Source organism: Phocoena phocoena, chromosome X (assembly GCF_963924675.1).
Source record: "Phocoena phocoena chromosome X, mPhoPho1.1, whole genome shotgun sequence".
Taxonomy (NCBI): Eukaryota; Metazoa; Chordata; class Mammalia; order Artiodactyla; family Phocoenidae; genus Phocoena; species Phocoena phocoena.
In genome coordinates this window covers 127,709,658-127,736,781 of record NC_089240.1, presented here as the reverse complement: position 1 = coordinate 127,736,781, position 27,124 = coordinate 127,709,658, and the positions used below count along the sequence as shown (strand labels likewise).

Sequence of the window (27,124 nt, the reverse complement as noted above, 5' to 3'; positions counted from 1 at the left end):
TACAGCCTGCTGTGTGTGGATGTGAGAGCGCTAGAAAGATGCTCCCCGCAGCCAGCGGTGGGACGCTACCCTCCTGAGACCTCAGTCCAGTGGACTTTCCATTCTCCTCTCTGACCACGTTTTGTTTCCCTTCTGCCTGGGACTGAGATCACCTCTAAGCCTCATCTTACACTGTCAAATCTCCAGCAGCAGTCCAACCTCTCCCTTCCCACACTTGGAGCTCCAGGGTGAGCTCAGGAAGTTGCCTCACCCTGGACAAGCCCCTGGCAACTTTGGGAACAAGGTCTACCTCTCGATGGGCTCACCATGACACCAAATTTGGCCCCACTTTCATGCTCTGCACTCCAGCCTGCTGGCTTGGTGGCAGTAGGCGCTCCTCTGATCTCTCCTACACACACACACACACACACAGTTCACTCAGCCTCCTTGTAATGGCTCCCTTCCTGCACTCTAAGATGGCAGGTGAGGACAGAAGCTCAGGTGAGGCAGTGGTTATGCGCCTCTTCTCACAACAGATAACGTGAGAGAGACAGACATAGGCCCTGACCTCAAAGGGATTTCTTTGGACTTCACAAGCATGTTCCCCAAGAAACATTAGCAAGGTCCAAAGGATGGCAGAGCCCTAGGAAGTGCCACCTCAGCTTCTCATTGGGAGACTCTGTTCAGGCCCACACACAGGAGTTTATATTAGGGGAACTTGGGCTACACTCTGTGGCCCCTCGACCAATGGGCTGCTGAGAATTGGAGCAGGTACTACAGCTAATATCAGGGAAGTAACGTGGGACAAAAGCCGAGTCCCTTAGCTCCAGGGAGGGAATAGCCCACAGAACATCTCCCAGATTGTCCCTTCTTACCTGGTTGAGTTAGACTCCAATTCACTTGGGGAGCCTGGCACGTAAACCTGAGGCTGCTCAGAGGTGGCAGTGACAGTAACAGTGACCATACAGCTTGAGGGGTTCCTCACCCTGAAAGAAGTGGAGGGAGCAGCAAGGGTGTCGACACTGAGAGCTGGTGCCTTCCAGGGTCCAGCAGGGTTATCAGGGGCTAATGCCGAGACTGCCACTTCAAAGAGTTTAAAAGAACGCTGACGTTTTTTAAACAAGCCTTGAAAATCACTCAGCTGTTTGTTCCTTGAGGCTCCTGAGATCAATGGGTAGAAGTACTCATTTTATAGATGAGGAAACCCAGGCTATGTGACCCAGGTTACATTGTAAGTTGGTGGCAAAACCCCAGCCTTCCAGTGTGTGCCCAGAACTATCCCTGCAGCCAAGGGCCTTGGCCTATGACTCACTTGGTTACAGCAGAGCTATGGGGCTAGCAAGGACTTGACAGACACAGCCCCGCTCACCTCCTCAGTGGGTGGGGCAGCCCCTTCCTGGAATGAGCTCCCTGCCCCCAACCTCCAGTGAAGTTTCTGGAGAGCACAAGGCTGAGGGAGAGAGGGACAAATGAATTTAGGTGTCACCAAGGAAGAGATGTGAATGGACCTCATTCTGGAAGTCACCTACCATAAGAAGAAGCAGGAGACTGACAGGTATAATGGTTTTTCTGAATCTCCACCCCTCGGCGTAGCACACAGCCCCTGGCTTGGAATCCAGTGCCCAGGACTTCAACTCGTTTAAGAGTGGGGAGGGTAGAGAACAATCATGACAGCACCTGCCCAGCTTCCCAGCCTCATCTTCCCAGACCATGTCACGTGGACCTGATCGCTCTCGTACCTTTGCACATGACACTACTTTCTCCTCGGGGAAGCCATTCCCAGAGTACCTGCCCTGTCACCCCGGGCTGGGTGAGGTACCCTGCCTCAATGTGCCCGGTCACCCTGTGCCTAGTCCTATGTCACTCTAGGACACAGGAATGCACCATGCAGACTGAAGGAGGTTGACGGGCTGGGAGGGAAGGCCCAATGGGAACGTGGAGAGACAGACGGGGGATAAAGTACAGGACCAGACAGTCAGAAGACGACTGAGTACAAGAGGAAGGAAACAGCATAGTCGAGGGGACAGAAGAGCTGAGGGGGCAAGGAGACCTGAAGCACAAGGAGAAGCCGGCTTATCAAAAATGGAGAGGCAGCGGATGGGCTTCCCTGGTGGCGCAGTGGTTGAGAGGCCGCCTGCCGATGCAGGGGACACGGGTTCGTGCCCCGATCCGGGAAGATCCCACGTGCCGCGGAGCGGCTGGGCCCGTGAGCCATGGCCACTGAGCCTGCGCGTCCGGAGCCTGTGCTCCGCAACGGGAGAGGCCACAGCGGGGAGAGGCCCACGTACCGCAAAATAAAAAAAAAAGAAAAAAAAAATGGAGAGGCAGCGGATATAGCACAGTGATTAGCAATACAGGCTCTGGGCTGACTGCCGGGGTTCTAATCCCTGTTAGGCCACTGCCTGGCTGGGTGACTACTGGCCAGCTATTCAACGTCCCTCCACCTCAGCCTCCCAACTATAGAACAGATATAATAATAGCACCTCTCTCATAGAGTTGGTGTGAGAACTAAATGAGTGAGGACACATAAAGCATGAGAAGGAGGCCTGCACATTCTCAGCACGCAGCAAATCCTAATGGTTCCTTCTGTGGTGTTACTGCTGTGGTATTTGTCTGCTTCCTGAGGGCGTGCTTGGGGGCCTGGCCATCGTGTTCAGTGTGTGTATGGCCGCTACCTACAACTGGTTCATGTGAAGTACTTGTATATCGTCTCTGGGTTATTCCCAAACTCATGACCACTTTGGGCAAAGATCTCTGTAGAGCTAAGAGGACACTGAAATGGTACCATACAAGGCACAGCTTAGAAATCTTCCAGCCCCACGAATGGCAAAGCACCCCGTATCCCTGCCAAGCCAGGTCTTCACGCTCCTTGTGGCTACCAGATAGCGTGGTTCTCTGGGCACCTTCTCTGTCAGGTTTGGCGTAACAGATTTGGTACTGTGGCTCCAAACTCAGGCCACAGAGATCTACCCTGGGATACTCATTGCTTGTCAGCCTCCCATGGGCTCCTAGCCCATCACACCTGCAGAAGGTAGCTGGCATGCCTAGCGTGTTAGGGCTTGCTCTGGGCTATGGGCCCTGACAAAAGTCAGGTTCAGGCAGGCAGGAGTCCAGCACAGAGTGGCCCTTACCTGCTGGCCTGGCTGTCCACTTCCAGGTGCTGGTCAGGATTCCTGGGGCTGCCCTGCTGCTCGGGGCTGCTGGGGTCTGCCGCCTCATGGGTGGGTGCAGCTGGGTCTCCCTGGTCATCTTGCTGGGCTCCAGGCCTCCCCTGCCAGGCGTCTCCCACCTTGGTGACCACATTCTCCTCCTCAAAATCAGCCAAGGTACTGAGGGAAAATAAGCCCTTGGTTACCGACTACACACCGATATCCCCTCCCGTGGCCATAGCAGGCTCCTCTCCCAGGAGGTGGGGCAGACAGGAGCCCGGCACGGCCCCCACCTCGGGGAGAGCTCGTGTCTTCCTCAGGGGGACCCCAGCGCCGCTGCTCCCCTCCCACCAACAATGGCTGTCCTCACGTGTATTACACGAAGCCTGAGCCCAGATGCTTTTGTCACCCCCTCAGTCCAGCAAGGGGGGAGCGCCTTCCCTGCTGTCCTTGGCATCAAGCTCTTTGGGAGCTCTTACTTCCTTCCTGGCCTCACATCACAGCTACCCCTGCACATCCCTGCCATCACCATCCCCACCCTGAGGTGCTTCGGAGGGCCTTGTTCTCAGTGCTGCCGCCTTCTCCATGTCCCATGGGACGGCGCTGCTGCCTGGTGGCCTCAAGCACCAAAGATGTCATAGGCCCACTGGCCGGGGCCAAGACTGAGTGAGATTATTGAGAACATGAGGCTAGCATTCCAAAAGGTGAGTATCTAGTTCACCATCACCTTGATCCTGGCCCATCCCGATCTCAACCCTCCTAACAGCAGCAGCCTGCCTCCAATGGCTGGTGGGGCCATCTAAGGACAAGATCACACCACCAGCCACCTCCAGCCCTGGGGCTCTATTCATGGAAGTTAATCCCCTAGTAGGCAGGCAGGCTCGCTGCCTTCAAGCTGGAATAGCAAGGGGCGTGGAGCTCACACCTTTCGGAGGGTATGCTCTCCTCAGATAGTGCCAGCCCCTTACCCCAGAGTGCCCGGACACACCCACCCCACCTCTGCCTGTGACATACAGGCTTGAGCTAAAGAAGGCAAACCAAGAAGGCCTTAAGAGTTTGTTTCCCAATTCTGGAAGCCCTGAGCTAGCTTTACCATGGACTTAATCGGAGTCCTGTACCAACCCATATCCCCTACAGAATTACGGTAATAGAAGTTATCCCCACCAAGTCTGTGAATAAAGCCAAGATTCTCAGCAAAGAGCAATTTGGATGTCCACTGCGACACATGGACAAGTGGATGAATAAAAAGGAAATCTTAGTAAAACAGTCACGGGAAGTCTTGCTGAGCAGTGTAACAACCCAGAGGTCTTCCAGGCCCCTAATGAATTGCCTGGAAGTCAAGTGTTTAGAGATAGGGAAGGTAATACTTGTGGCTGTAACCAGACCAAAGATCCAGAAACCTAATACAGCTACTGACAATTCTGGACACAATCACACTCTCTACGTGGAAGAACACAGCCCCTTCGACTCTTGTGCTACCTCCATCACACTCCTCCAATGGTTGACAGTTGTCTGCGGAGAACAAATGTGGTTAAAGTTCACCTGTTCTTAATGCAGAGAGAACAGAAACCTGAAAATCCCAGACTTGCAACACAGAGGAAAACAGCATATGCTTTAGATGTAAAGTCTAATAACACAAATTTAGTGGGGAGAAGGTGAGCTAATCTATCTTATTAAATGAAGTCAGGCCAATACGGCTGGTAAAGGGACCAGAGGCCAGCTTTCTGAGTGTCCTTAAATAGTTCTGGTGGAAAGAGACAGTCCTCTGGGACTGCTTTATTTGGCTGTGACTTCTTATAAAAGGAGAATCCAACATTTATGTAGTACTTTGTGCCAGGAAATGTCCTACATGCAAACGCATTTAACCCTCACAACAACCCTGCGTGGTAGGATCTATTAGGCCACTATTCCACAAGTAAGGAAACTGAAGCACATAGATGAGTACGATACCCAAAACCGCATAGCAAGTAACTGACAGAGCTTAGGCTTGAGGCCAGGCACAGGAGTCCGTGCTCACTATACTATACCACCTCTTCCTGTACTGTGATGAATCAAACCAAGTTAGAGTAGGGTAGAGTTCCTCAACTTTGGGACAGCTCCACTGCTCTGCAGGAGGTCCCTGCCCACCCCATTCCTCTCCTTCTCCCACCTCTTAGGAAAGAGGCCCCTTCCCCACGGAGCCCCAGCGCCCAGAGCAGCATCTCCGCCCGAGGTCCCTCGTGGTTGGAGGGTCGAGCCGCCCTCCCCGCGTGTCCACAGCTCCTGGCCCCGGCCAGCTCTGAAGGCCAGCGCCCAGAGACCACCGACACCAGGGCACCCCGCCAAACAGCCCCGTTGGCTCCTTGCGGGCACCCAGCTCCCTCCCTCTCTCCCGCCTCCGCCGGCACTGCGGCGAAGGTGCACACGTGGTCGGGGGGCGGGGCTGCTTCAGCCGCAAGGCCGGCGAGACCACCCACGTCCTCCAGGCCAACGGGGGAAGGGCAGCAGGAGGCCGGGGTGCCCGAGACGGGCGGCCCGGACCAACTGTGATCCTCGCGCGCCATCTAGCGGCAGGCGCGGGCACGACCGCGGGGGAAGCGCCGCCGAGGCCGCTCACGCCCACGGTAGCCATTTCGCTGTGTGGACGGTCTCGTTTCCCGACGCACACCGGACCAAGCTCGCGGCTGCAGGAAATGGCGGCGAGCGCAGGCGCACACTCGCTGAACGCAAACGCGCACCCTCCCGGAGCACGCACGCGCAGGCGCACACAGGACGATCCCACGCTGGTCTAGACCCAAAAGCGTGCAGGCACGCGCGAGTCGGGGACGCACGCACAGACGCACACGTTCTGTGACGGCGCGCGTGCGCAGGCGCACACTTCTGTGCCGGTGCGCGTGCACAGGCGTACAGTGCGTGCCGGCGCGCGTGGGCAACCACATTGCGTGCTGGCGCGCGCGCGTAGGCGCACACGTGCGTGCCGGCGCCCGTGCGCAGGCGCTCACATTGCGTGCTGGCGCGCGTGCGCAGGCGCACACGTGCGTGCCAGCGCGCGTGCTCAGGCGCAAACGTTGTGTCCCGGCGCGCGTGCGCAGGCGTACATGTTCGTGCAGGCGCTCGTGCGCAAGCGCACACGTTCTGTGCCGGCTGCGCCGTTCCCCGCAGAGCAGGTGGGGACTCTGTCCACCTTTTTTTCTTCCCATTGCAGAATCTCCTGGCCTCCCATGACATCGTGACAGCTCTAGGACAGAGTTTGTCAGCCTCACCATTATTGACATTTTGGACTCGATAACTGGTGGGAGCTGTCCTCTGCACTGTAGGACGCTGGGCAGCATCCCTGGTCTCCACCCACTATTTGCCAGTAGTACCCTCTTCCCAGTTGTGGCAATCAACAGTGTCTTCAGACATTGCCAAGTGACTCTTGCGGGGTTGGAGGTGGGGGAGATGCCCCTGTTTCAGAACCACTACCCTAGAACAATTGAATCTAAATCTCTCCGCGTGGGTCACAGGATACTTAAAAAAAAAAACCAAAACACCACTTCTCAGGTGATTATCAAGTGCAGCCAGAGTTGTGAAACACTGATCAAGAAAGTTTGTTTTGATTTTGCGAACTTTTAATCAGAGAAAATTAGTTCTAAGCCTGGGCTCTACAGTTAGCCAGATCTGAGCTCTATTCCTAGCTTTGCTCTTCATAGGAGCCCACCGTTTCCTCCACTGTCAAACTGCGTAATAAGAAGCCAGATCCTTCCCCAGGTTTGGGGAATGTTACACGCGATTGTGCAGATGGCATGCTGTACACATTAACCATCTGACAGTTACTGGTTCTGGGTCTTGAGAATAGGCTCCAAAGAACAGAGTTCATAAACTAGCTTTTCAAAGTTTTTCCTGGGGTTTTTCTTAGAACCTCTTCAGTTGCGACTCAGCTCTGCCATTTGGAATCCCTTGACAAGTCAGTTAACATTTCTATGCCTCAGTTTCCCCATCTTATCAATTTCACAGGGTTGCTGGCAAGAGCAAAGCACCTAGCAGAGCGCACTATAGGTGTCAGTTTTTGTTTTCACTCTGTTAATTGTCAGGGCAATTTGAAACAAAAAAGTCACATAATAGGGCCTCATACCTGAGAGATCCATTACCCACCCCACCCCCAGCATCACAGTTTATGTAGGGGTGACAAATGTAAAAACGTAGCTGTAATGTGGTGTGAAATTGCAAACATTCACTCACTTCTTAAACACCTAAATCAGACCGTGTTCCTCTCTGTCTTAAAACTTGAAAGAAGATCCAATCTCCCTCTCATGGCTTTTACCAGGGCACGGTTCCATCTATGGTCCCCCTCACCGGGTAGGCTACTTTATGCTTTGGAACTGCTAAGCGTGTTCCCGAAGCAGGGTTTTAAGTCTGTGTTTCCCTATCTGCAGCTCTTTACTCCTTGCTCTTCCTAGAGTTGTTGGTTCCCCCACTCGTCTAAGTAGTACCCTCCTCACCGCCATTACTCTCTATCTTAGCACCCCGGCTATCTCTTTCAAAGCACTGTTCTTCCCAGGAGTCACAGAGACCTGACTTCCAGTCCTTTGTTATTCATTATAGCTAGGCACAAAGCTCACATGATTGTGGGGAGGGCCGTACGAGACACTGAGCACAGGGCTGTGCACACAGTAGGTGCCCCAAAGTGAAGTAGCTGTGGTGATTATTAACGATATCTGATAGAAAAGGCCAATCAGCCCCTGCCTACCTTGACAAACCTCATGTTCCACGCCTAGCTACTTACAGTGTCCAGTAAACACCAGGTTATTTGGAGACCTTTGTACATCCTGTACCCTTTGCTTGGAGAACTCCTATTCACCTTTCAAGATTCAGCTCAAAAGTCACCTCTCCCATGAGGCTGTCCTGGGGCCCCCTTCCCCTGTTCCAGTCTGGACCAGGTTTTGCCCCCCATTAGCCCTGTCCGATTTGTCTGTGTACTCGTCTCCAGCACAGAGCAGGTGCCTTCCAAGTAGTTGCTGACCGAAAGAGTGGTTGACTTCCTGACTATGGAGGACTTCCTGGCAGAGGCCAGAGGTTTCCAGCTGGGGCTTCAGCCCTCGCCACGTCCCTTGGGCCAGCTCACGGGCCTCACTGGCCTCACCTTCCCAGCCAAAGGCTAATGTACACTTGAGCCGCCTCTCTCCACCGCACGAGCTCAGCACTGTTAGCTGATGCCTTACCCCTTTGGGTCCGTCTCCATGTCCTCCAGGTGTGCCGGGCTGTTGCTCTTCCTGCCAGCCAGGACAGCAGAGGCAGAAGTGGCACCAGAGCTGAAGGAGGAAGCACACAGACCTTCTGAAGCCTCAGACCAAAGGAGACTCGGAGCCCAGGTCTTCCCCTTCCCAGCTGCATTCTCACAGGAAAGGAGGACCTACATCTGGCCGTGACCAGCTTGGAATTCCTGGGGAAGTGTCCTCCTAGTTTGGGGTTCCAGCATCCTTGCATGACCTACACCTCCCGGGGCTCTGTGGGAATCTAGAACGATCGTTCCTTACTAAATGTTGCACACACCCACAGCAAAATGGCCACTTCCCACTGGTGGATTGGTAGAGGAAATAGGGCAGAAGCCTGCAGCCTGGGAATGCACAACCTCCTCCCACTGCACCTTTGCACCTCTCCAGCCACCTCCACACGCTCCCTGGGGCTGAGCCCGCTGCTGCCGGCTGGCTGTCCCTGGGATTCTTCCCACCGACTTCTCCTAGCAGGGTCTCTTCCCAAGCTACACTTCTCAATGCCCTCTTCTCTGCCACCTCAGCTTGGGTCCCTCTGGGTAGGTGCTGAGTTGTCTGGGTCCCGTGACTTATCACCTGTACCCACTCCTCCACCGCCCCTGGTGGGTGGGTTCGCCTCCCAGCCTTCTCCGTCCTGCAGCGATCACCTGATGTGAAGATGCCATGGAGCTGAGAGGTTCAAGGGGGACCCTGGGGTGCTGGACGTGAGGATGAAGCCTAAGGCCGTCTGGCAATGGGACTGGTCATTGAGCAGTTGCCCCACCCTTACCTGGTGGCCGCTGGTCCAGGCTTATGAGGCTGCGAGTTGGCACCGGGCACCTCCTGATCATCCAGCAGAGGGGTGAAGACAGCAGGTGAGCACAGCCTGTGGAAGGAGGCCAAGCCCGGTCTCGGTTCAGGACTTTGCGTCTTTATGTCTACACCCCCCGAGAGCGTGGCTTCTGTACTCACTCACAGCTGACCGACACCAGGACAGCGTGGCCTCGTGGTGAAGCGCACACTCCCTGGGGGGGCACATTACTCTGATTCAAATCACAGCTTTATTAAGCTTCTGGCTATGTGACCTTGGGCACGTCAACTGACCTCTTTGGGCCTCAGTTGGATCATCAGTGAAATGGGGTGACAACTGTGTCTGCCTCATACATTTTCTGAGAGGAGTAAATGAGTCAATAGATGCCAAGTACTTAGAAAAAGGCCTGGGCCCCAACACGTGCTAAAGTGCTCCTGTGATTATCACCGGGCCCTGTGGCCATTTGTAGAAGCAGCAGCCCTTTGCGGTCCGTCTGTGCCCGTCAACTTGATACAGATTCAGTGCGTGCTGTGTTATGCAGCCTTCCCAGGTATAGGCTGAGTCCCATGTCTCTCTGTGACTCACAGCATGCCGAGCAGTTACCTGTGCGAGCCTGCACCCTCCACTTGAATAGCATGTTTGTTTCCACACCCACTTACACCAGTTGCACGTGCAACCATAACCACTGAATTCAACCATTAAGTAAACTCATAAAAATGAATGGAAAAGGAGAGTGGGTGCTTTTTTTCATGACAAACAACCTTTTCTTTGCAAAGACTATAAAAGCAAGTCTCTTAAAAATCATTGTCTATAGAAGAGACAGTGTAAAAGACTGTTAAAAGTCATAAAAGTCTAGAAGATATTAAGATAATTTTGCAAGTTAATATGAGCTTTGGCTTCATTTTAAGGAAACAACGCAGAAAGCAAAGGCTTCATTTTTGCGAGGGGGCAGAGGCAAGAAGGATGTTCCGGCCCAGTCACGTTGGACCGGAGAATGGAGTCAACCTGCAGGACCGTGCTGGCCGGCACCGTGATGCAGGCCGCGGGTGTCGGGCTCTTCCACGGTCCTCCCCACTAGCGGGAGCTCAGAGAACCGAGGCCCCGGCCCCGTGGCGTTTCCCGGCACCGGCTGAGGCACAGTGGGCAGACGCTGGGGCCTGTCATCCTCTTCCCGTGTTGGCTTGTGCTCCTGATTTGGAAGTCGGGCCTTGGCGGTCCAGGCATCAGTTGCAAACTAGTAAAGTTAGGGCAAGGGGCTCCCGGTGGGCTTGGGCGAGTAGGGGCAGCTGAGAGGGCCAGTTGGGAAAGCGGAGATTCTCTCCTCGGCCAGACTGCTGTAGGGCAGGGGTGCCGGCTGGCAGCGTGCCTTGGTGGCTCTCTGTAGACACCGGCTTCACCATTCCTCCCTGGCCATCTGTTCTGAACCATAAGGGCTCTAGCACAGCTTGCAGCTGAATTATCTGTGCCAACATCTGTACACCTAACCTTTGTCCCCAGGGATGAGTCATGCTTGGTTTGGAACCACCTGGGGACAAGTGGGACCTTGCCACTCCGCATATCACCTGAGAAAATGGCCCCTGACTCTACCCAGGTCCAAGAAGTCAGAGCCCAGCTAGACACGCTTGCCTCCTACTTTGTCTCACTGTGGCCACTGCTTTTCCGCTCACTGAACTTGAGAGCAGAGCTGGCCAGAGGAGGAAGGTGGAGGAGGCTCTGGGGCTTCTGGAAGGGATGACGTAAATCTCAGAAGTGGAAAGTCAGGGGACAAAGGATGTGCTGGCGGCGGGAGTGCCGGAGATGGGAGAAGCAGTAGACGGGACTATGGGAAATGACCAGTGCCCCACCCCCAGGAGCCCAAGCAGCTGTGGCGACTTGATCAGGAACGGGAGAGAATCAACAACTTGGGGCCACGGGCCTCCCTCAGGTAGCTCACCCTCCTCTCCCAGAGCTGATGTCTGCTCCAGCCAGGCCTTCAGGTGTGGAGCCCATGGCTCCGGATCCCACGTTGCCATCACTTGATCTGTCATGGGAAGAGAAACATTTGCTGGCTGATTGGGTTTCCATTGAATGTAACTCATATGCCCTGAGAGTGGGCGCCTTCAGCGGCCACCCTGCACTGCTCCAACTGAAGCCAAGCTGATATCAGCAATATTTCTGCCTTTTTTCCTAACTTGGTGGGCTGGGAGCAAAAGTGGAGCCAAGAAACAGCCCAGGGCTGAGACAGGCTCCCCGAACAATCCTGGGTCCCCTTCCCTCATTCCAGTGCTGGGGTTCCACAGGGCCTAGGGCTGCGCACTAAGAAGACAGTGGCCGGCAGACAAGGCTGTGGGCTCTTATCCATTACTTCCTGCTCAGGAAGTGCCCAACTGTGAGCGACTAGTCACCATCCCCAGGCTCCCCTGGTCTGGCTTGAAGGACAGGTCAGTGGGATGGCTGTGGGGTGGCTGGCGCACAAGCAGCCCCTCTGGACTCAGCATCCCCGGCTATCATTCTGCCTCCTATCCCTGCACCCCCTCCGCATCTCCCTTCGCCTACAGGCCACCCTGGAAGGCCCTGTTAGATCCTCTGCTGGGGTCCACGAATCCTTTGGTCACTGACTTCCTGAAACCTCTAGCTTGGCGGCCTTGCTGGCCTAGAGTTTTGTCCTCCTCTGCAGCTGTCTCCCTGAGGAATCTTGGCAGGGGCCTGCCCTTCTCCAGGCCTCATGCATTCCTTCATTCATTCTCTCAGCAGATATTCATTGAGGACCTGCACTGCCCCCGACACTGGGGACACAGTGAAGAATGGGACAGTCCTGGTCCCAGCTCCATCCACTGACCTTGGATGGGGGGGGGGGCTCCGTGGGCTCCGTGTCCCTGCACTGAGTTACCTTTCAGAGTCTGCACCAAGGCCCTTGAAGGCCCTTTCACCAGTCAAGTCTGTCTTGGGCTCTCTGGGGTTGGGGGCTTCGTTGTCTTTGGAGCCTGGGGAAGACCTATGGTAGAAAGAAACATAAGTTAACTACCCATCAGCCAACCATACTTAGGTGGGGGCAGTTACCTCATCCCCAAATGCCAGCTTTCTGCAAAGAGCGCAGAGCCTGACATCGCAGGATTGGCTGATTATCAAAATCTACCAACAGCTGCTGTTGACTGAGGGTCAGACCCCATTCTCATGACTCTGAATGCATTAGCTCTCCACATCAACCCCACAACATGGTCACTGTTCTTAGCCGTGCCCACTCTCCAGATGAGCAAACGGAGGCACAGAGAGCCTGGAGTGACTTGCCCCGAGTTCCACAAGTAACAAGGGGAAAAGCTGAGATTTGAACCCAAGCAGTCTGATCCTAACTCCTGATTCAACCTCCCTCTATGCTCTCTGAGGTCACCAGGGAGCCTCATGGTGTCAAACCCAACAGAGACACTCCCATCATTCTCACCATTCAGGACCACTGACCCAGTGGGCCACTCCCGCCTTCTCTCCCCCATCCGTCCATCATGACTCTGTGTCACTGGCTTAAATGTTGGTGTTCCTGGCGTCCCTCTCCATCTGAATGCTCTGCCACCTACCTTGGTCACCTCCTCTGCTCCCATGGCGTCAACTGTCATTCTTCAGCCAATGACGTCTGCCTGTTCCCACCTCTCCTCTGTGCTCTGACCCGTACCCTCACTGCTTCCGGGACTGGCCCTCAGGCACCTCACCCTCAACATGGCCAGAACTGACCACCCTCACCAGCTGCCCTCAGGGGAATGACCAGGCAGCTGCCACCTCCACGATACTATCTGTGCTCAGTCTGCTGGCTCCTCTCTCCTCGAGTCCCTTGACTTTGTACCCCATGTAAATATCGACGTTGAACCCCATTATTTCTGCTCTCATCCCTCTGCACAGAACATGGAAATCTCTTGAGCCCTGATCTCTCTGCCAAAGCTCAACCAGAAACCCTCAAAAGCCTCCTGGTAATTTGCATTTGGATGCCTACAGATAAACTCATCACATAGTCATTTGTAAAGTACTAAGTATTTATAGCACCCCTTCCTGCCCCCTCCCCTTAGTTCCCACTACTGTAGTGACTTATGGAGCAAAAAGCGCAGGGAGGGAGTCAGGCAGTGGGGTGGGAGTCATGGATCCGCCTACTCTTGGCCGTGTGGCTTTGAGGAAGTTACTTAAGCATTCGTGGTCTCAGTTTCCTCATCTGTAAAATGGGCATAGTGATTGCATCTACATCCTGCATGGGGACACGTGTTAGGTTGTTTGGGACAGGGCAGGGCTTAGTGAATTCTAGCTTTCCCTCTTTCTTCCTTTTCTCCGACATGACTTTCCTGTTGGAAAGTGGGGGAGGGGTGCTCCAGAGGATCTCCAAGGGCTGTTATAGCTTTGTCACTCCCAGACAAAATGCCAGTGGCCTGGCTTCCTGCTGCATCTCTCAGGGGCAGTGAAGCAGCTTCCAGTGTTGCCTTATTAAAGACGCTGTCACACTGGGTGATTCTCAGTCATTCCAGCAATAAGTGCTCCTGCAGTCCTGTTCTGGGCCAGCCAGGCCTTGAGCTCTCCAGGAGCTTGGAGTCCTTGGGGCAGAGCCATCTGGGAGTGGACAACTGTGACTCCGTGTGGAACACTCTCTGGTGGAGGGATGAACACAGCGCTGTATGAGCTCAGCGCGGAAAGCCCCTCACGGGCGCTGCCTCAGAAAGAAACACAAGTAAAGGAGGTGCTACAAAGGGGAGACATCCGAGCTGAGACTGGAAAATGCAGATGGGAAAGGGCATCCTACAGCCTGCACAGACGAATGGGGCTGGGGGAGGCTGGTGGGGAGGGCCCAGGGAGGAAGGGTGTATGAGGGGATCCTGGGGAGGGGGTGGATGAGCCCCGCCGGGCAAGGTAGAGAGTTCAGGCTGCGGAGCCTAACGGGGAGGGGGAATTGCAGGGTTTTTCCCCAGGGACTGGCATAGGACTACTGCTGCCCTTTAGAAATGGCACCCAGGTAGGAATATGAAGGAGATTCTGGGATGGAGCGAGTGACGAAGGAGGCCTGGCCCCAGGGGAGAGGCACGAGGGACAGAAATATCTCTAAAATAGAATGGACAGGACTCAGTGCCCGACTGCGGCGAGGGTGTAGAGAGGGAGGGGCCGGTGAAGACAGTCAACGGCCCCAGAGATCGGAGCTTCCACCGCCCCAAGGATTAGCCTGGGCTTATGCTCTGGCCTCCGTCCCCAGACGCTGGCTTCACAGGGTGGGGTCCCAGTCTGTCGGCTTCACTGCTGTGAGCTGGGTGAGTAGCTAAATGATCAGGAGCCAGAGCCCCTCCGGGAACAAGCGGCCCCTCCCTGCTCGCATCTCCCTTTGCCCCCACCCAAGCTTCCCTGGGGCCCAGCTCCCAGCCCCCCGAACCCTGCCTGCATGTTACCTGACTGTCTGCCCCCTACCTTGGGGCAGGGGCTGGGCCTGCCGTGCTCCCTGCTGGTTGTGCCCCCCCCCGACCCCCTCCCCTGTCTCTTGAACTGCCAATGCTGACCTAGTGACCCTGCCCTGTTCCTGGTGCCTCCCCCCGCCACGGCTGCTTCAGTGGCTTCATGGGGCTCTGCAAAGCCCAGATCCCCACCCAGCACGGCTGGCTGCTCCCATCCACAGGGCCCAGCAGGGTGAACCATCACTTCCAGGGGCTCCTGGCACACGCTCAGCATCTCACTTGTGTCTGCATCTGCCTCCCCCAACTTCAGCGGGGGGTGGCTGCCGCTGGGTCCCCAGGGCCGGGTCTGGTCTCCCATGGACCAAGTGCTCGCTCCCCAGCACTTGTGGAGTGAAATGGGATGGGGGCAGAGAACCCAGGTGGCTCATGCCTCCCACCAACCAGCCCCCAGGCCTCATCGCTTGCACCCTGACCCTGCTGCCCCCAACTCTAGAATCGTGTGTAAGGAGCCCAGGCAGCAGCAGGGCCCCTGTACCTCATTTCTTCCAGGTCTGGGGCCACCAGGCGGAGTCCCGCCCCGGGTGTTGTGATCTGCAGGCGGACAGTCTCCTCACCTCTTGCGCTGTGACCAAAGGAGAGCGTCAGAGAGTCGGTGGTAAGAAAGGCCTCCGCTTCTCCATCTGTGCTGGGGATCCAAGGGTGTCCTCTCTGAGGAGCCTCCTGGCTAGTGCAGTGGGACACCCAGACCCATTGCCTTCCCCCCATCCCCTTGTTTTTTCTCTCTTGTCTCCTCTTTGGGCTGAGCTCGGGCCACTGACCTCCAGGTCCCAGAGGAAAGGCATTGGAGGACCCCCTCACCAGTCTCCCATCCTCGACCCCAGCCCCCTTCAGACCGTGCTGCTGATCAGTTGCAGAGGTGCGCCCTGCCCGTGGCCGCACTGCAGCATCCAAAGTGGCTATTTGTGAGTTCAGGGGCTGAGGGGAACGGGTGATGAACAAAATGCCCAGGAAACCTACAGACCGAATTTGGAGTGAGAGCCAGTGGAAGGGGCATGTGGGAGACTCAGGGGATGAAGGTCAGAGAGAAGGTGCCGGTGAGCTTGAGACCAGGGAGGATCAGACAGTCTCAGCCCTCAGAGGGTCCCTTTGAGGGTTCCTGCGCTCAGAGGCTGGTCCGAGGGTGACTGCACACAGCCCTCCAGTTCCAGTGTTTTGGGGCCCCCACTGCAGCTCCGGACGCCCAGCAGGAATCGGGCCGTGGTGATGGCTAGGGCTGGAGAGAATCTAGAACTCCCTGGCTTTCTGGGGCTCCCCCTCACTCCAAACCACACCTACCCAGGTCCACATCACAGACACTCACTCTTTCCTTCGGTTGCACCTGGCCACTGGGCTACAGATGGGGGTGAGCCCCAGGTCTGCCTTGGTGAAGCCCCGGCCCAGCAGGGGGCAAGATGAGGGCTGAGTGGCATGGGCTGTGCACAAGTCCAGCCCCAAAGGCACCCGAAAAGCTCCATGGAGGAGTAGGCCAGCCCAGGCCAACTGCGGGCATATAAGGGTAGGAGGTGGAGGCTGGCGGGGGACTTAAAAGCAGCGACCAGATTGAGTGCGGCAAAGGGAAGCCACAAGATGGGCTTGAAGTGGGGATTCGGGGTGGGTCTTGAGATGATCAGCCTGGCACGTTAGAAAGGACACTCTGGGGTCCCAAGAGGAGGAGGGGTGGGGGGTACAGGGTGGAGACAGGGACTTGAGTCGTCCGAGCAGTCCCCCTGGAGTTGACCGTGGCATCTGGCTCCAACCTAGACTAGGAGCTCGTGGAGGCCAGGTCAGTGGGCTGCTCATCTCTGCCCCTCCTGGACACTGCAGATGACCAGAGGAAATGGAAGGGCTGCCAGAGACAGGGCCTCTCTGCACATGAAAGACCAGCGAGGGCCTGGGGCACGCAGGTAGCTCTGATCTGCGCCTGTCTCCGTGATAACCACGAAGACAGCGTAAAGCCCCGGGCTGCTGTCGCTACTCTGTCCCATCTAAAGCACATGGTGCCGGGGAACAAGGACACGTCCCACTTGGGGACGTCACAGGCAAGTAAAGCATACCTTCTCCCTGGCGTTTCTAGCTATGTCAGAGAGGAAACAGGGACCCCAGCTGGCGCCTGGCCCTCAGCACCTTGCTCCTGAGCGATTTCTTCTCAAAGGCCCAGCTCAAATGGCACCTCTTCCAGGGGTCCTGTTACAGGTTGCATTGTGTCCCCGCTAAAAGATATGCTGAAGTCCTAACCCAGGTATCTGGGTGAACGTGACCTTATTTGGAAATAGGGTCTCTGCGGAGGTAATTAGTTAAGATAAGGTCGTACTGCAGTAGGATACATCCTAATCCAATATGACTGGCGTCCTTACAGAAAGGGGACATTTGAACACAGACACACAGAGGGAAGACAGCCACGTGACGATAGAAACAGAGGTTGGAGGGATGCATCTACAAGCTAAGAGGCGCCAAGGGTTGACTGCACTACCAGAAGCTGAGAGAAAGGCCTGGAACAGATTCTACCCCAGAGCCCTCGGAGGAGCACACAGCCCTGCTGACACCTTCCTTCATTTAACTTCTGGCCTCTAGAGCTGTGGAAGGACAACTTTCTGTTGTTTAATCCACCCGGTTTCTGGTACCTTGTCACGGACGCCCCAGCAAATTCATACAGAGGCAGTAGCTCCTTTTCAGGCACCCACAGCGGCATTTCCCTCTGAGACCAGCAGGTGCCGATGTTGGTCTCTCAATTTGTTGAAGGGCCCAGCAAATCAGGAAGCGCCCAACCACACCAGCACCCAGGCAATGTGCAAAGGGCTTTATGTGTACTATCTCATATGGGATTTGGGACGGTCTCTGGAGGTACGTATCACTGCTCCCTATTTCACACGTGAGGACACTGGGGCACAGAGAGGTAAAGTGACTTACTCAAGGTCACACAGCCAGTACGGGGCAATGCCAGGGTTTTGCCTTGTGCCAGAAGCTGTGCTCTTACTCACTGCTCCCCAGCCCCTCTGCCAGGCAGCATGTTGGGGCCCAGCCTCCAGGCCCCACCTTGATCAGGTGGGGCAGAGAGCCAAGAAAGCCTGAGCGGCGCTGTGATGGGGCAGCAGCCAGGCCTGGGGCTCTCACACAGGCCAGTTTCTCTGACAGAAGGTATCTGAGTGAGTTCAGTTTGGAAGGTGGGGAAATGAGCTGAACCCAAGAAACCAGCCCCATGGCGCCTGGAGGGAGGGCCATTGCCACAGGTGAGCGGGGGAGGGGGGAGGGGAGGGGGCTGATGGTGGAGACAGGAGCTCAGATTTGTACACTTGGTGCTGAGAAGCCTTTGAGGCACCCAGGCAGGTCAGGGGTCCGGAGGAAGACAGGGCATCCTTGTGCGGCACTCCTTCTGCTCCCCTCTGAAGTCCCTAAAGGGTTTGGTGCCTAGACAGGGGAGACCCTCCTAGGTGGCTGAGAAGCTGACCTTCAGACCCAAGCCAAGGGGGATGGGGCAGGGACACGCTTGCGGAGGGGCCCGGGGACCAGGCTGTGAAACTCTCCTTTCCTACTTTGCCATAAACCAGCCTCCAGAACTGTGAGACGATACATTTCCATTGTCTGAGCCACCAGTTTGGGGGACTTCGTTATGGCAGCCTGAGCAGGACAGACAGCCATCTTGCTATGACAGCAGGTGACGGGTAGTAAACGTCCAAAGGAATATTCTGGAATAAATGTTAAAATGCCTCTCAAATGATAATATAGCACAACCTACTTCCTCCTCCTATGTTCTTTCAGAAGGCATCTGAAACCAACATTAATCGCTTTCTTTTATTCAAAAGAGAAATTAAGGAGAATTCAGACACGTGCATTGTTTTTGCTGAATTGTGTCCCCTCCAAAATTTATATATTTAAGTCCTAATCCCCAGTGCCTCAGAGCGTGAGCTTATTTGGAATAAGGTCGTTGCAGATATAATAAAGATGACGTCATACTTGAGTAGGGTGGCCCTTAATCTAATACGACTAATATCCTCGTAAGAAGAGTAGGTCAGAACACAGACACACAGAGGAAGACCTTGTAAGAGACGCAGGGAGAAGACAGGCGTCTACACGCCAAGGAGAGAGGTCTTAAGGAGAAACCCTGACAACACCTTGATCTTGGACTTGCAGCCTCCATAACTGGGAGACAATAACTGGGTTACCTGAGTCACCCAGTTTGTGGTACTTTGTTACAGCAGCTCTGGCAAACTAAGCACCCATATTCCATCGATCACCATGTCCCATCAATGCTACCTCGTGAAGAGCTCTCAAATTTTCCTACTTGTTCAAAAGTTCTTAGGGTGTCCTGTCTCCCTCCCGGCACAGAAGAGGTGGCCCCAAGGACCGAGGTCACATACAAATGGTTGTGGGGCTTGAGTCGGGGAGGGGCGTGTGGGACATGCAGTGGCAATTCCGAGACCTGTAACAGCCCCAGAGGCAGCGGCACCGTCGGCAGGACTTAGCATGATTCAGCTCAAAGTACAAGGAGGTATTGATTGCCTTTGGCCTGCAGACAAGAGAGAGCCATTATCTGCCCGGAGACTCTGGGGCTCAGAAATCAGGGCAAATCAGAGCCCCACCTGGAGTGAGATTACCCACGCTCAGCCCGTCCCTGCCCTGTCACCCCGCTGCCAGACCCTCCCACCTGATGGCCTCAGAGGCCAGAGCCAGTTCTTGGCACCCACCTGAGAATAGCAGGGCTAGTGCCCTGGCCACAGACCCCCTCACATCCCACAGCTGGTACTTTTCCTCGGGATGCTGCGGCTGCCACTGGACTCAGTGGTGGAAGGGTTAAGTTGACACAGATAGGCACCAAACAGACAAGACTGAAGCACTGTCTCCCAGGAGACCAGGCTGTTTTGCGCCTTTCAACCCCAGGACATCCAGCCAGAGAGGCCCTTACTGATTTCTGGGCCCCATCCTGTCACTGGGCATACAGGGACACTGACCCTGAGGTCCTGTAGGGAGGTGACCTGGCAGTCACCAGCCCTGGGCAGAGATGAGCAATTGATTACCTGCTCGAGCCGGGAGGGGATCGTGCCAGAGCAGGTGGGTCCTGGCTTTTCTTGGAAGGCCCGTCCTCATCCACCACCTCAACCCTTTGGGCAAGAAGAGAAACAGATGCACCGCTATCCTCAGGGCACTTTTGGCCTGCGAAGCTGCCCCGGAGCTTGCAGACCCTGAAGGACATGCTGTCTTTCAGTGGTGTTTATGGCTTAGCAACTCCAGCTTGGGATAAGGGCAGAACACTGGGTTGAATAGCATCCCACCAGAATTCATGTCTTTCTGGAACCTGGGAATGTGATCTTATTTGGAAATAGAGTCTTTGCAATCAATTTGTCATCAAGTTACAATGAGGTCACACTGGGGTAGGGTGAGCCCTAAATCCATGACTGTTGTCCTTATAAGAGGGAAATTTGGACACAGACACACAGAGAAAAGAAGGTCATGTGATGATGGGGGCAGAGATAGGAGTGATGTGTCTACAAGTCAAGTACTGCCGGCAACAGCCGATGCCGAGAGAGAGGCCTGAGAAGGCTTCTCCCTCACAGCTCCCAGAAGGAACCAAGCCTGCCCACACATTGATCTCGGACTCGTAGCCTCCAGAACTGGGAGACAATCTGTTCCTGGACCTTGTGCCGGTTCCCGCAAAGTGCCGGTTCCCGGTACTCTGATATCGCAGTCCCAGGAACCTCATGCAGCCAGGAGGAGGACAGCATTATCTGGATATCTTCCCTCTCTACCCAGTAGAATACCCCTAAATTTCAACTGGCCAGAAGTTTCTTCCCTCTCCTCCCCAAATACTCCCCTTTCCCAGAAGATGTCCTGTCAACTGATGGTGCCATCCCTCCCTCATTCAGCTGGAGTGTCTTGATATCCCGATCATGGCCCATTGAACCCTGTTCACCCTTTAGGGTCCATCTCCAGTGTCATGGTCACTTCCAAGGGCCTGGTCAGGCGGGGGCTCCCAATGACAAGCCTCTGGACTCCAGCCCAATGATCTGTCCTACCAAGGCACTGTCCGGCCCACCCCTGGTAGGGTGGGCAACAGGGCAAAGGGACAACTTTTCTGTAGCCCAGTAGCTACTTTTGCTGCAAAACCCCAGAGGCCTTGGAAACACTAAAGCTCCATCTTGGGTCGGGGGCCGGGTTCTCTCAGCCAAGCTCCTGCCTATGCAGCGTTGGTTGCCAGGGTCTTATGTGCCACCACAGCCACCCACGTGCTTCCTTGGCTTCCAAACAGAAGCCACCAGCCCCTCACAACTCCCTCTACTCAGGGACAGTGACCGCATCCCACCCTGTGCCTGCTCTCCCCACACTCCACCCCTGCCAACGGAAGACCTTCCCTTTGCCGACATTTACCTCTTTGCGATGAACGGGGCCTGTGTCTCCTGGGCAAGGCTGCTGGGAGAAGGCAGAGAGGTGACAAGTTGGGCAGAACCCACAGACAGGTGACATCACTCCCAGCACCTTGCCTACCCTGATGGCGGCAGCCAGACCTCTCAGGTTTCCAGAAAGTAGATCTGAGAGTCCCAGAAGGTCTGGTTAGGAGGGCCCTCTCAACCCGCCCGTCACCAGCCAGAGGAAGACCAGAGCCCTGAAGGGAAAGGAAGTGGCCCAGAGCAGGGAGCGGGCTGGTGGCTGAGCCACAACTCACCTGGCACTCTTCTTGGCCGCCGACAGGACGTAGGAATGCTCCCGGGGAGCTGTCTTCCTCACCACACTGCTGGCAGCCTCTGACCTGGGGTGGCACAGGGAGGGGGCATCTGATGGCGTGAGGAGGGGCTTGCTCTGCCAGCCTAGCCAGGCAGCTACTCGGGAGGCAGGGGGAGCTTTGGGAGCTGCCCGAGACCCCACACCTAGAGGGCGGCAGAGTGGGCAGTCGATGCCCGGCAGCCTGGCTCTGGAGCTCTCGGCTCTTCCCCGGTACCTCCGAGGCCTGGGGACCCCTGCTACTGTTGACTCTGCCCTTAGGACTGCCTGTCTGCTGGGCCTTCAGCGTGGGGGGCTTTGGTGTGTTTCCTGAGTCACGGAGGGGCCAAGCATCCAACCCTCACTTTGGGACAAGGGGCATGGGCACCTCTGGAGCCTGGCCCTGCCCCCAGGCACACACAGGAGGCTTCTCCCAGGGCACCATGCACTGCCTATCTTGGTCCAATTTGCTCAGGAACCTTTTTAACAAACTATAGAAATTCCTCACAACCTAGGTTCTGCCCTCTTAGAAGGTTCATAAGAGGGTCCCCTGGGCTGGCCCAGCACTGAGTGGGTAGTTCTGGGGGTCCAGGAGTGCCACCTGTGCTGGCAGCGACCCTCCAGCCAACAGACCAGCACCGATGCTCCGCATGTGGTGCACCAGGCTTCAGAGACTTGAGCCCCGCCCGGTCCACGGGACGCCCAGCAGGCACCGTTACCTCCGTTTCTGCTCATCAGAAGAGAAGGGCACCTCCTCGTCTTCAGCAGCCCCTGATGCTGAGCTGCGCCTGACGTTGTAGGGTGCCCTGCGGGGGGGTGGTGAAGAAGCTGGCAGTTATGACCCCCCCTCCCTCTACGTCTGCCCCTGCTCCCTGTCACAGGCCGCCCCCCTCAGCGGCTCGGCTTCCTGACTCTGCTCGCGCCGCTTCTTTCTCTTCGAAAGCTACCCTTACTGTACCCCAGGACCCAGTTCAAGCCTCATCCCTTCTCCAGAAAGATTCCCTAGCTGCTCTGTGTCACTGGATGATGGTGACAAGGGACAAACAAGATAAAGACGTGGGGCCCTGGGAATGCAGGCCCTGGGCACACAGGACAGGGGCTTGGACAGGGGCCACAAGGGGAGCTCCAGAGGGAATCCCAAAGATTTATATCCAAGAAGCAGGCCAGAGTTAGGCACCAAGTGCCCATAGGTGACTGGCTGCCAGGGCCAGCAGCATGCTTGGGCTCACCAGGTGCCAGCCCAGTTCGGCCCAGCCCAGGAAACAGCTAGGGCCATGACCCATGACACTTTCTCCAGACCCACTAGCTCCTTCTACAAGCTTCCTACAGCCCCTGCTTTGCTTCAGATCAGAAGTACAATGTGCGCACTGTCCAATTTTCTGGAGCTTGTCAACCTCTGGTGGGTTCCAGGCCACAGTGGCAACTGGCAGGGATGTCAGGCCGACAGGACTTGCACTCCTGGGCTGTGCTCAGACCTGGCTGTGCTCAGAGGCAAGCAGCCAGCTGCCCTCAGCGGGCCCAGGGTTCGGGCTCGTCCTTGGAGGAGGGAACCAAGTTGAGTCTGTGATTGCATACTCACAGCTTCTTGTAATCCTCTGTGGTCATCCTGTAGCCAGAGGAGGAGGGGCGGGGAGGCCCGGCAGCGCTGCAGAGGCAAGGAATTTCTGTGAGTCCACCCGCAGGGCCCTCTTGCTTCCAGATTTGCCTACATGGCCCAGCGGGCATGTGGCAGGTGGACAGGGGGTGCTGGCGCCCTTTCCTCTCTGCTCTCAGCCCTGCCAGATACCCAGAACAGCTGTGCAGGGCAGCCCTCTTGCCACAGACAGACTCAGCCACCTTGGTCCTGCTTTTCTGATGAAGCCCAGGTTCAGCCTGGTGCCAGCTCAGCCCGTTGGGAGGAAGGTGGCCTAAAGCACACAGCTCAGTGCAGTTATCAGCGAGTCAGGGCTCCCACCCAGCCTCCTCCCGGTGCCTCTGTCTCAGTGACCAGGGCCAGTCAGGACTGGCCCAAGGACAAGGGCACTGGTAGTGGTCCAGGGCCTTGCCTTACACAGGAAGAGACCTGCCACCCACCCCCTCAGTGACAGGCAGAGGACTCTCTCTGGCCTGGGCGTGGCCTGGGCCCTCACACCTCTCACGGGCCAACTGGCCAGCACCCTGTGAACACACCGTTTTGGAGCTCCGTTGGCCTTGGGTAAGTGCTGCTGGGGCTGAGACGAGCTGTCTACAGGCTTGGTGAACACTCCCCTGAAAGAGAGCCCGGGAGAAGCAGCACCGTGAGCCCCGCTGGGAGAAGCTGGGGGCAGCGCGGGCGGGCATGGGGAGGTGGGCAGGGTCCTGTGGTCACCTACCGGATGATATAGCCGGTGGGAGCCCTCGTGCTCGGGGGCCTGCCAAGGGAGAAGAAGGGATGGTGTGAAGCCAGGCTGCCCAGTGACGGCAAAGTGGGTTGGCTGCTGGGCGTCCCAGTGCAGGCAGAACGAGGGGAGCGACAGTGGCCAGCTGCTTCCCAAGAAATCCAGCCACGCCTGCACCCCTAGCTGGGCTACCTGTCCTGCTCTGCCTGTCGCCCTCATGCCCCCCAAGAAAGGTACCCCAGGCCGATTCTTCTGGGCCCTGGCTCACAGCAGGTGCCCAGGAAGGGCATTTATACAGAGCTGTCCCCTCCAAAGTCCGGTTTCTCCCTGTCCTGACAGCCCTCCTCACCTCCCCTCTCAGAGCTGACCCAGCTCAGGCTGGAGGCTCTGTGCTCAGAGGTCTGGGGCTGAGGTGATGTCAGGCAGAGCCCCTAACCTGATCTGACGCCCTACTCTGCCCAGCCCCCTCCAGGAAGACTCATGAGGGCCCAAGGGGCAGAGCCCAGGCAGGAGCCAGCCGCCCTTTCCTTCCCGCTCTGCTTGAGCCTCCCTCCCCCAGCCCGTGCGATGCCCACGTCACAAGTCTTGATGGAAGTTTGGGACCGGAGGGCACGGCCAGGGCTTGGTCAGTGCCTGGAAAACATTAGACTCCATGTGCTGGGCACCTTCCGCCTGGGAGGGGGCTCAGAGGACTCGGGTGAGGGGTGTGGCCAGGCAAGAGCTGGTAGTGATGGGGAAGCAGGGCTGTGAGTTCTGGGATCAGAGGCAGGAGACAAAGACTCGGCAGATGGCTCTTCTGTCCAGGAATAGGGGAGCCTGGGGCTGGAGCAGCTGGGAGGGCAGTGCAGAGCCCCAGTGTTCTCCATCCCCACGGACCCTGTCCTTAACAGGGCATGGCCTCCTGGAGGTGACCAAGTTACAGGAACACTTGGAGCGGAACCCGAGAAAGAAAGGTCACTTATCCCGCGTGTTTTCCAAATATACTCCCAAACCAAAGCCCAGGCTGAGAACTGCACCCCCAAAGTAAACATACTCTCCAACGAATAGATTATCTTTGAACTGTGCTCAGGCTCTGGCCAACTGCCGCTATCACGATTCGCAATTCTCTCTTTCACGCTCATCTCTCTACTCAGGATGTGCCCGTGTTCCTGGCTAGGATGTCGGTTCCCTGAGGAGAGGGTTGTGTACTCTGTGCCCAACACAGGACCTGGCAGGTAACAGGTGCTGAGTCATTGAGAGATTACGGGCAAGGGCATAGTTGCCGGAGGGAGCCCCTGTGGCTAGCAGTGAACTTGGACCCCTGCCTTCCAGCTGCTGCCACTGCCTGTACCACCACCCCAGGAAGGCACTGGCCCTGCACTCAACTGCTAACTGCTGGCTCTTTGAAGCAAGGATCAAGCCTGAATTGAGTGGTCCCCCTAACCCTAACCCCACACTTCTCAGGAGTAGTTCCTCCCCGTATGGGCAGGATGTGCCCACCCTTCAGAGCCTCCCTGGATGCCATTATGCCAAAGTCCTTGAAATAGAGAGAAGAGCTGGTTCCCCTCGGCCAGCTGTCAAGATATGTCATCTTGAACCTGGGAGACAGTTGGGGCAAGTGTGTGAGTCTCCCCTGGCACTTGGGATGCTGTGCTGATACAACAAAAAAGTGACAAGTAAGCACGTCTTAGAGCTTGCAGAATTTGCATAAAACTGAAGCTGTCCAGACCTGTGGGTATTGCCTTTTTAAAAATGTGCCTGGGCTTCCCTGGTGGCGCAGTGGTCGAGAGTCCGCCTGCCGATGCAGGGGACGTGGGTTCGTGCCCCGGTCCGGGAAGATCCCACGTGCCGCGGGGCGGCTGGGCCCGTGAGCCGTGGCCGCTGAGCCTGCGCGTCCGGAGCCTGTGCTCCGCAACGGGAGAGGCCACAGCAGTGAGAGGCCCGCGTACCGCAAAAAAAAAAAAAAAAAAAAAAAAGTGCCTGATAATGTGTATTATGCAGAATGCAGAATGCGCATTTGCTTTTATAATCCCATATGCTCTGGCAGAACTTAGCATTTTGGGGCTAAGACTTTATTATTATGCTCAGTGACAATTTTGATCCCAGTTGACAGCTGAAGCCATGGACCTGGACCCAGTGACTCCTGCACTCCTTTTCCCAAGAAGGAGCAGAGTGGAAAAGCCGTCCTTCCTGTGGAGTTCAAATGACTCAGCGTCCGCCAAAGGCTGCAGCGCAGGGCCCGCCCACCGGCCACCTGGGCACCACTTCTTACCTGGCCTTCGGGACCTCCCCAGCTGAAGAAAAAGATATGGCACGACTCCGGCCCGAGGGCAGCTCGCTGAGGAAAGAGGGGACACAAAAGAGGGCGGGCACTACATGTACCCCAGGAACTTGGCCCACCGTTCCCATCTTACCTTCTCCTTCCCTGGCCTGCGTCCACACTGCAGAGGCATGTGTGTCCACGCACGCCCTGGCAGCCGTGCCTTTGTCACCCTGTGATTTAGACTGAGTGTGGCCCATGGAGCGCCACCCCACGCCCAGCCTGTCGCTGCCGGCCCTCCTGGCCTCCTGGACTTACAGGGTGTGGCTCTCCGATTCATCCTGCTTGGTGATCCAGCTCTTGTCCCCCTTCAGCGTGGTCCGAACCTTCATCTGCTTGAGGACATTATTGCGTTCCTCCTCGCCTGGTGGGAGAGGCTTCCCTGGTGGCGGCAAGGCCAGGCAGCATCAGAAGTGCGGCCCAGCCCCAGGACCCCGAGGCCTCCTTTCCAGCCCTCCCAATACGTGCTGTCACTCGGCTGCCCGAGCAGTGCTGTGGCCTTGCAGGGCAGGCCTGGAAGGAGGCAGCCACGTACCAAGCCCAGGACGATAGGGCACCCAGGCCTCACCTCTGCTGCCTCCTCCGAGAGCTGAGATACTCATGGTGTTTGCTCTGAACGTCCCTTCTCGGTGGATTCGACAGGGCTCCTGGGGGCAAAGGCAAGCACATGGCTTGTCACTTCATGCATTTATACTGGCTCGTGGGTCACCGTATGGTCCTTGGCAAATTGAGACCATGCAGGCTGTCCTTTGGGTGGAGTCTGGGCAGAGGCCGCCGCTGGGCCGCACGCTGGGAAGCATGGCACGGCCTGCCAGGGGCTCTCTGTTGGAGAGATGGCTGAGACAGGCAGACCACCAACTCTCTTAGAGACCTCTGATGGCCAGACTCCCGCCCAGCGAGTGTAGGGGAGGGGCGGAAGCAGTGGCCGACACTGGTGGACCCAGGAGGAGGGATGGGGGAAGGAAGGGTACAGGCTGGGGGACGGTCGCTTTGGGGGACCGTCTCTCTCGCTCCTTAGTCGTCATCTGACAGACCTTGAACGGGTCATCTAACCTCTCCAGCCTGACCCAGTGTCTACCCTTCAGGACTGCCGTGAGGACAGAAGGCACCAATGTTCTTGCAACTGCCCAACACTCCCCAGGACAGCAAAGATCGCCGTGACTCTCAACCTATCCTTGTTGGGAGAGACCCTCGCGGGTCCTT

General features: G+C 56.4%; 1 protein-coding gene across 1 annotated transcript in view; it reads right to left on the bottom strand.

Moving 5' to 3' along the window:
• ZNF185 (zinc finger protein 185 with LIM domain) overlaps nt 1-26,523 on the bottom strand; it is a 42,839-nt gene extending 16,316 nt beyond the window's left edge. Inside the window, exons 1-15 of the mRNA XM_065900499.1 lie at nt 26,490-26,523; nt 26,180-26,303; nt 25,874-25,939; nt 23,617-23,655; nt 23,435-23,512; nt 22,845-22,910; nt 21,985-22,071; nt 21,231-21,314; nt 20,936-20,974; nt 19,588-19,671; nt 12,019-12,123; nt 11,083-11,169; nt 8,309-8,398; nt 3,111-3,308; nt 855-965 (exon numbers count right to left, since the gene is read on the bottom strand). Coding sequence (XP_065756571.1) covers nt 855-965; nt 3,111-3,308; nt 8,309-8,398; nt 11,083-11,169; nt 12,019-12,123; nt 19,588-19,671; nt 20,936-20,974; nt 21,231-21,314; nt 21,985-22,071; nt 22,845-22,910; nt 23,435-23,512; nt 23,617-23,655; nt 25,874-25,939; nt 26,180-26,303; nt 26,490-26,523 — 1,292 coding nt within the window. The remainder of the gene's footprint in view (nt 1-854; nt 966-3,110; nt 3,309-8,308; nt 8,399-11,082; nt 11,170-12,018; nt 12,124-19,587; nt 19,672-20,935; nt 20,975-21,230; nt 21,315-21,984; nt 22,072-22,844; nt 22,911-23,434; nt 23,513-23,616; nt 23,656-25,873; nt 25,940-26,179; nt 26,304-26,489) is intronic.
• Nucleotides 26,524-27,124: the final 601 nt, after the last annotated feature.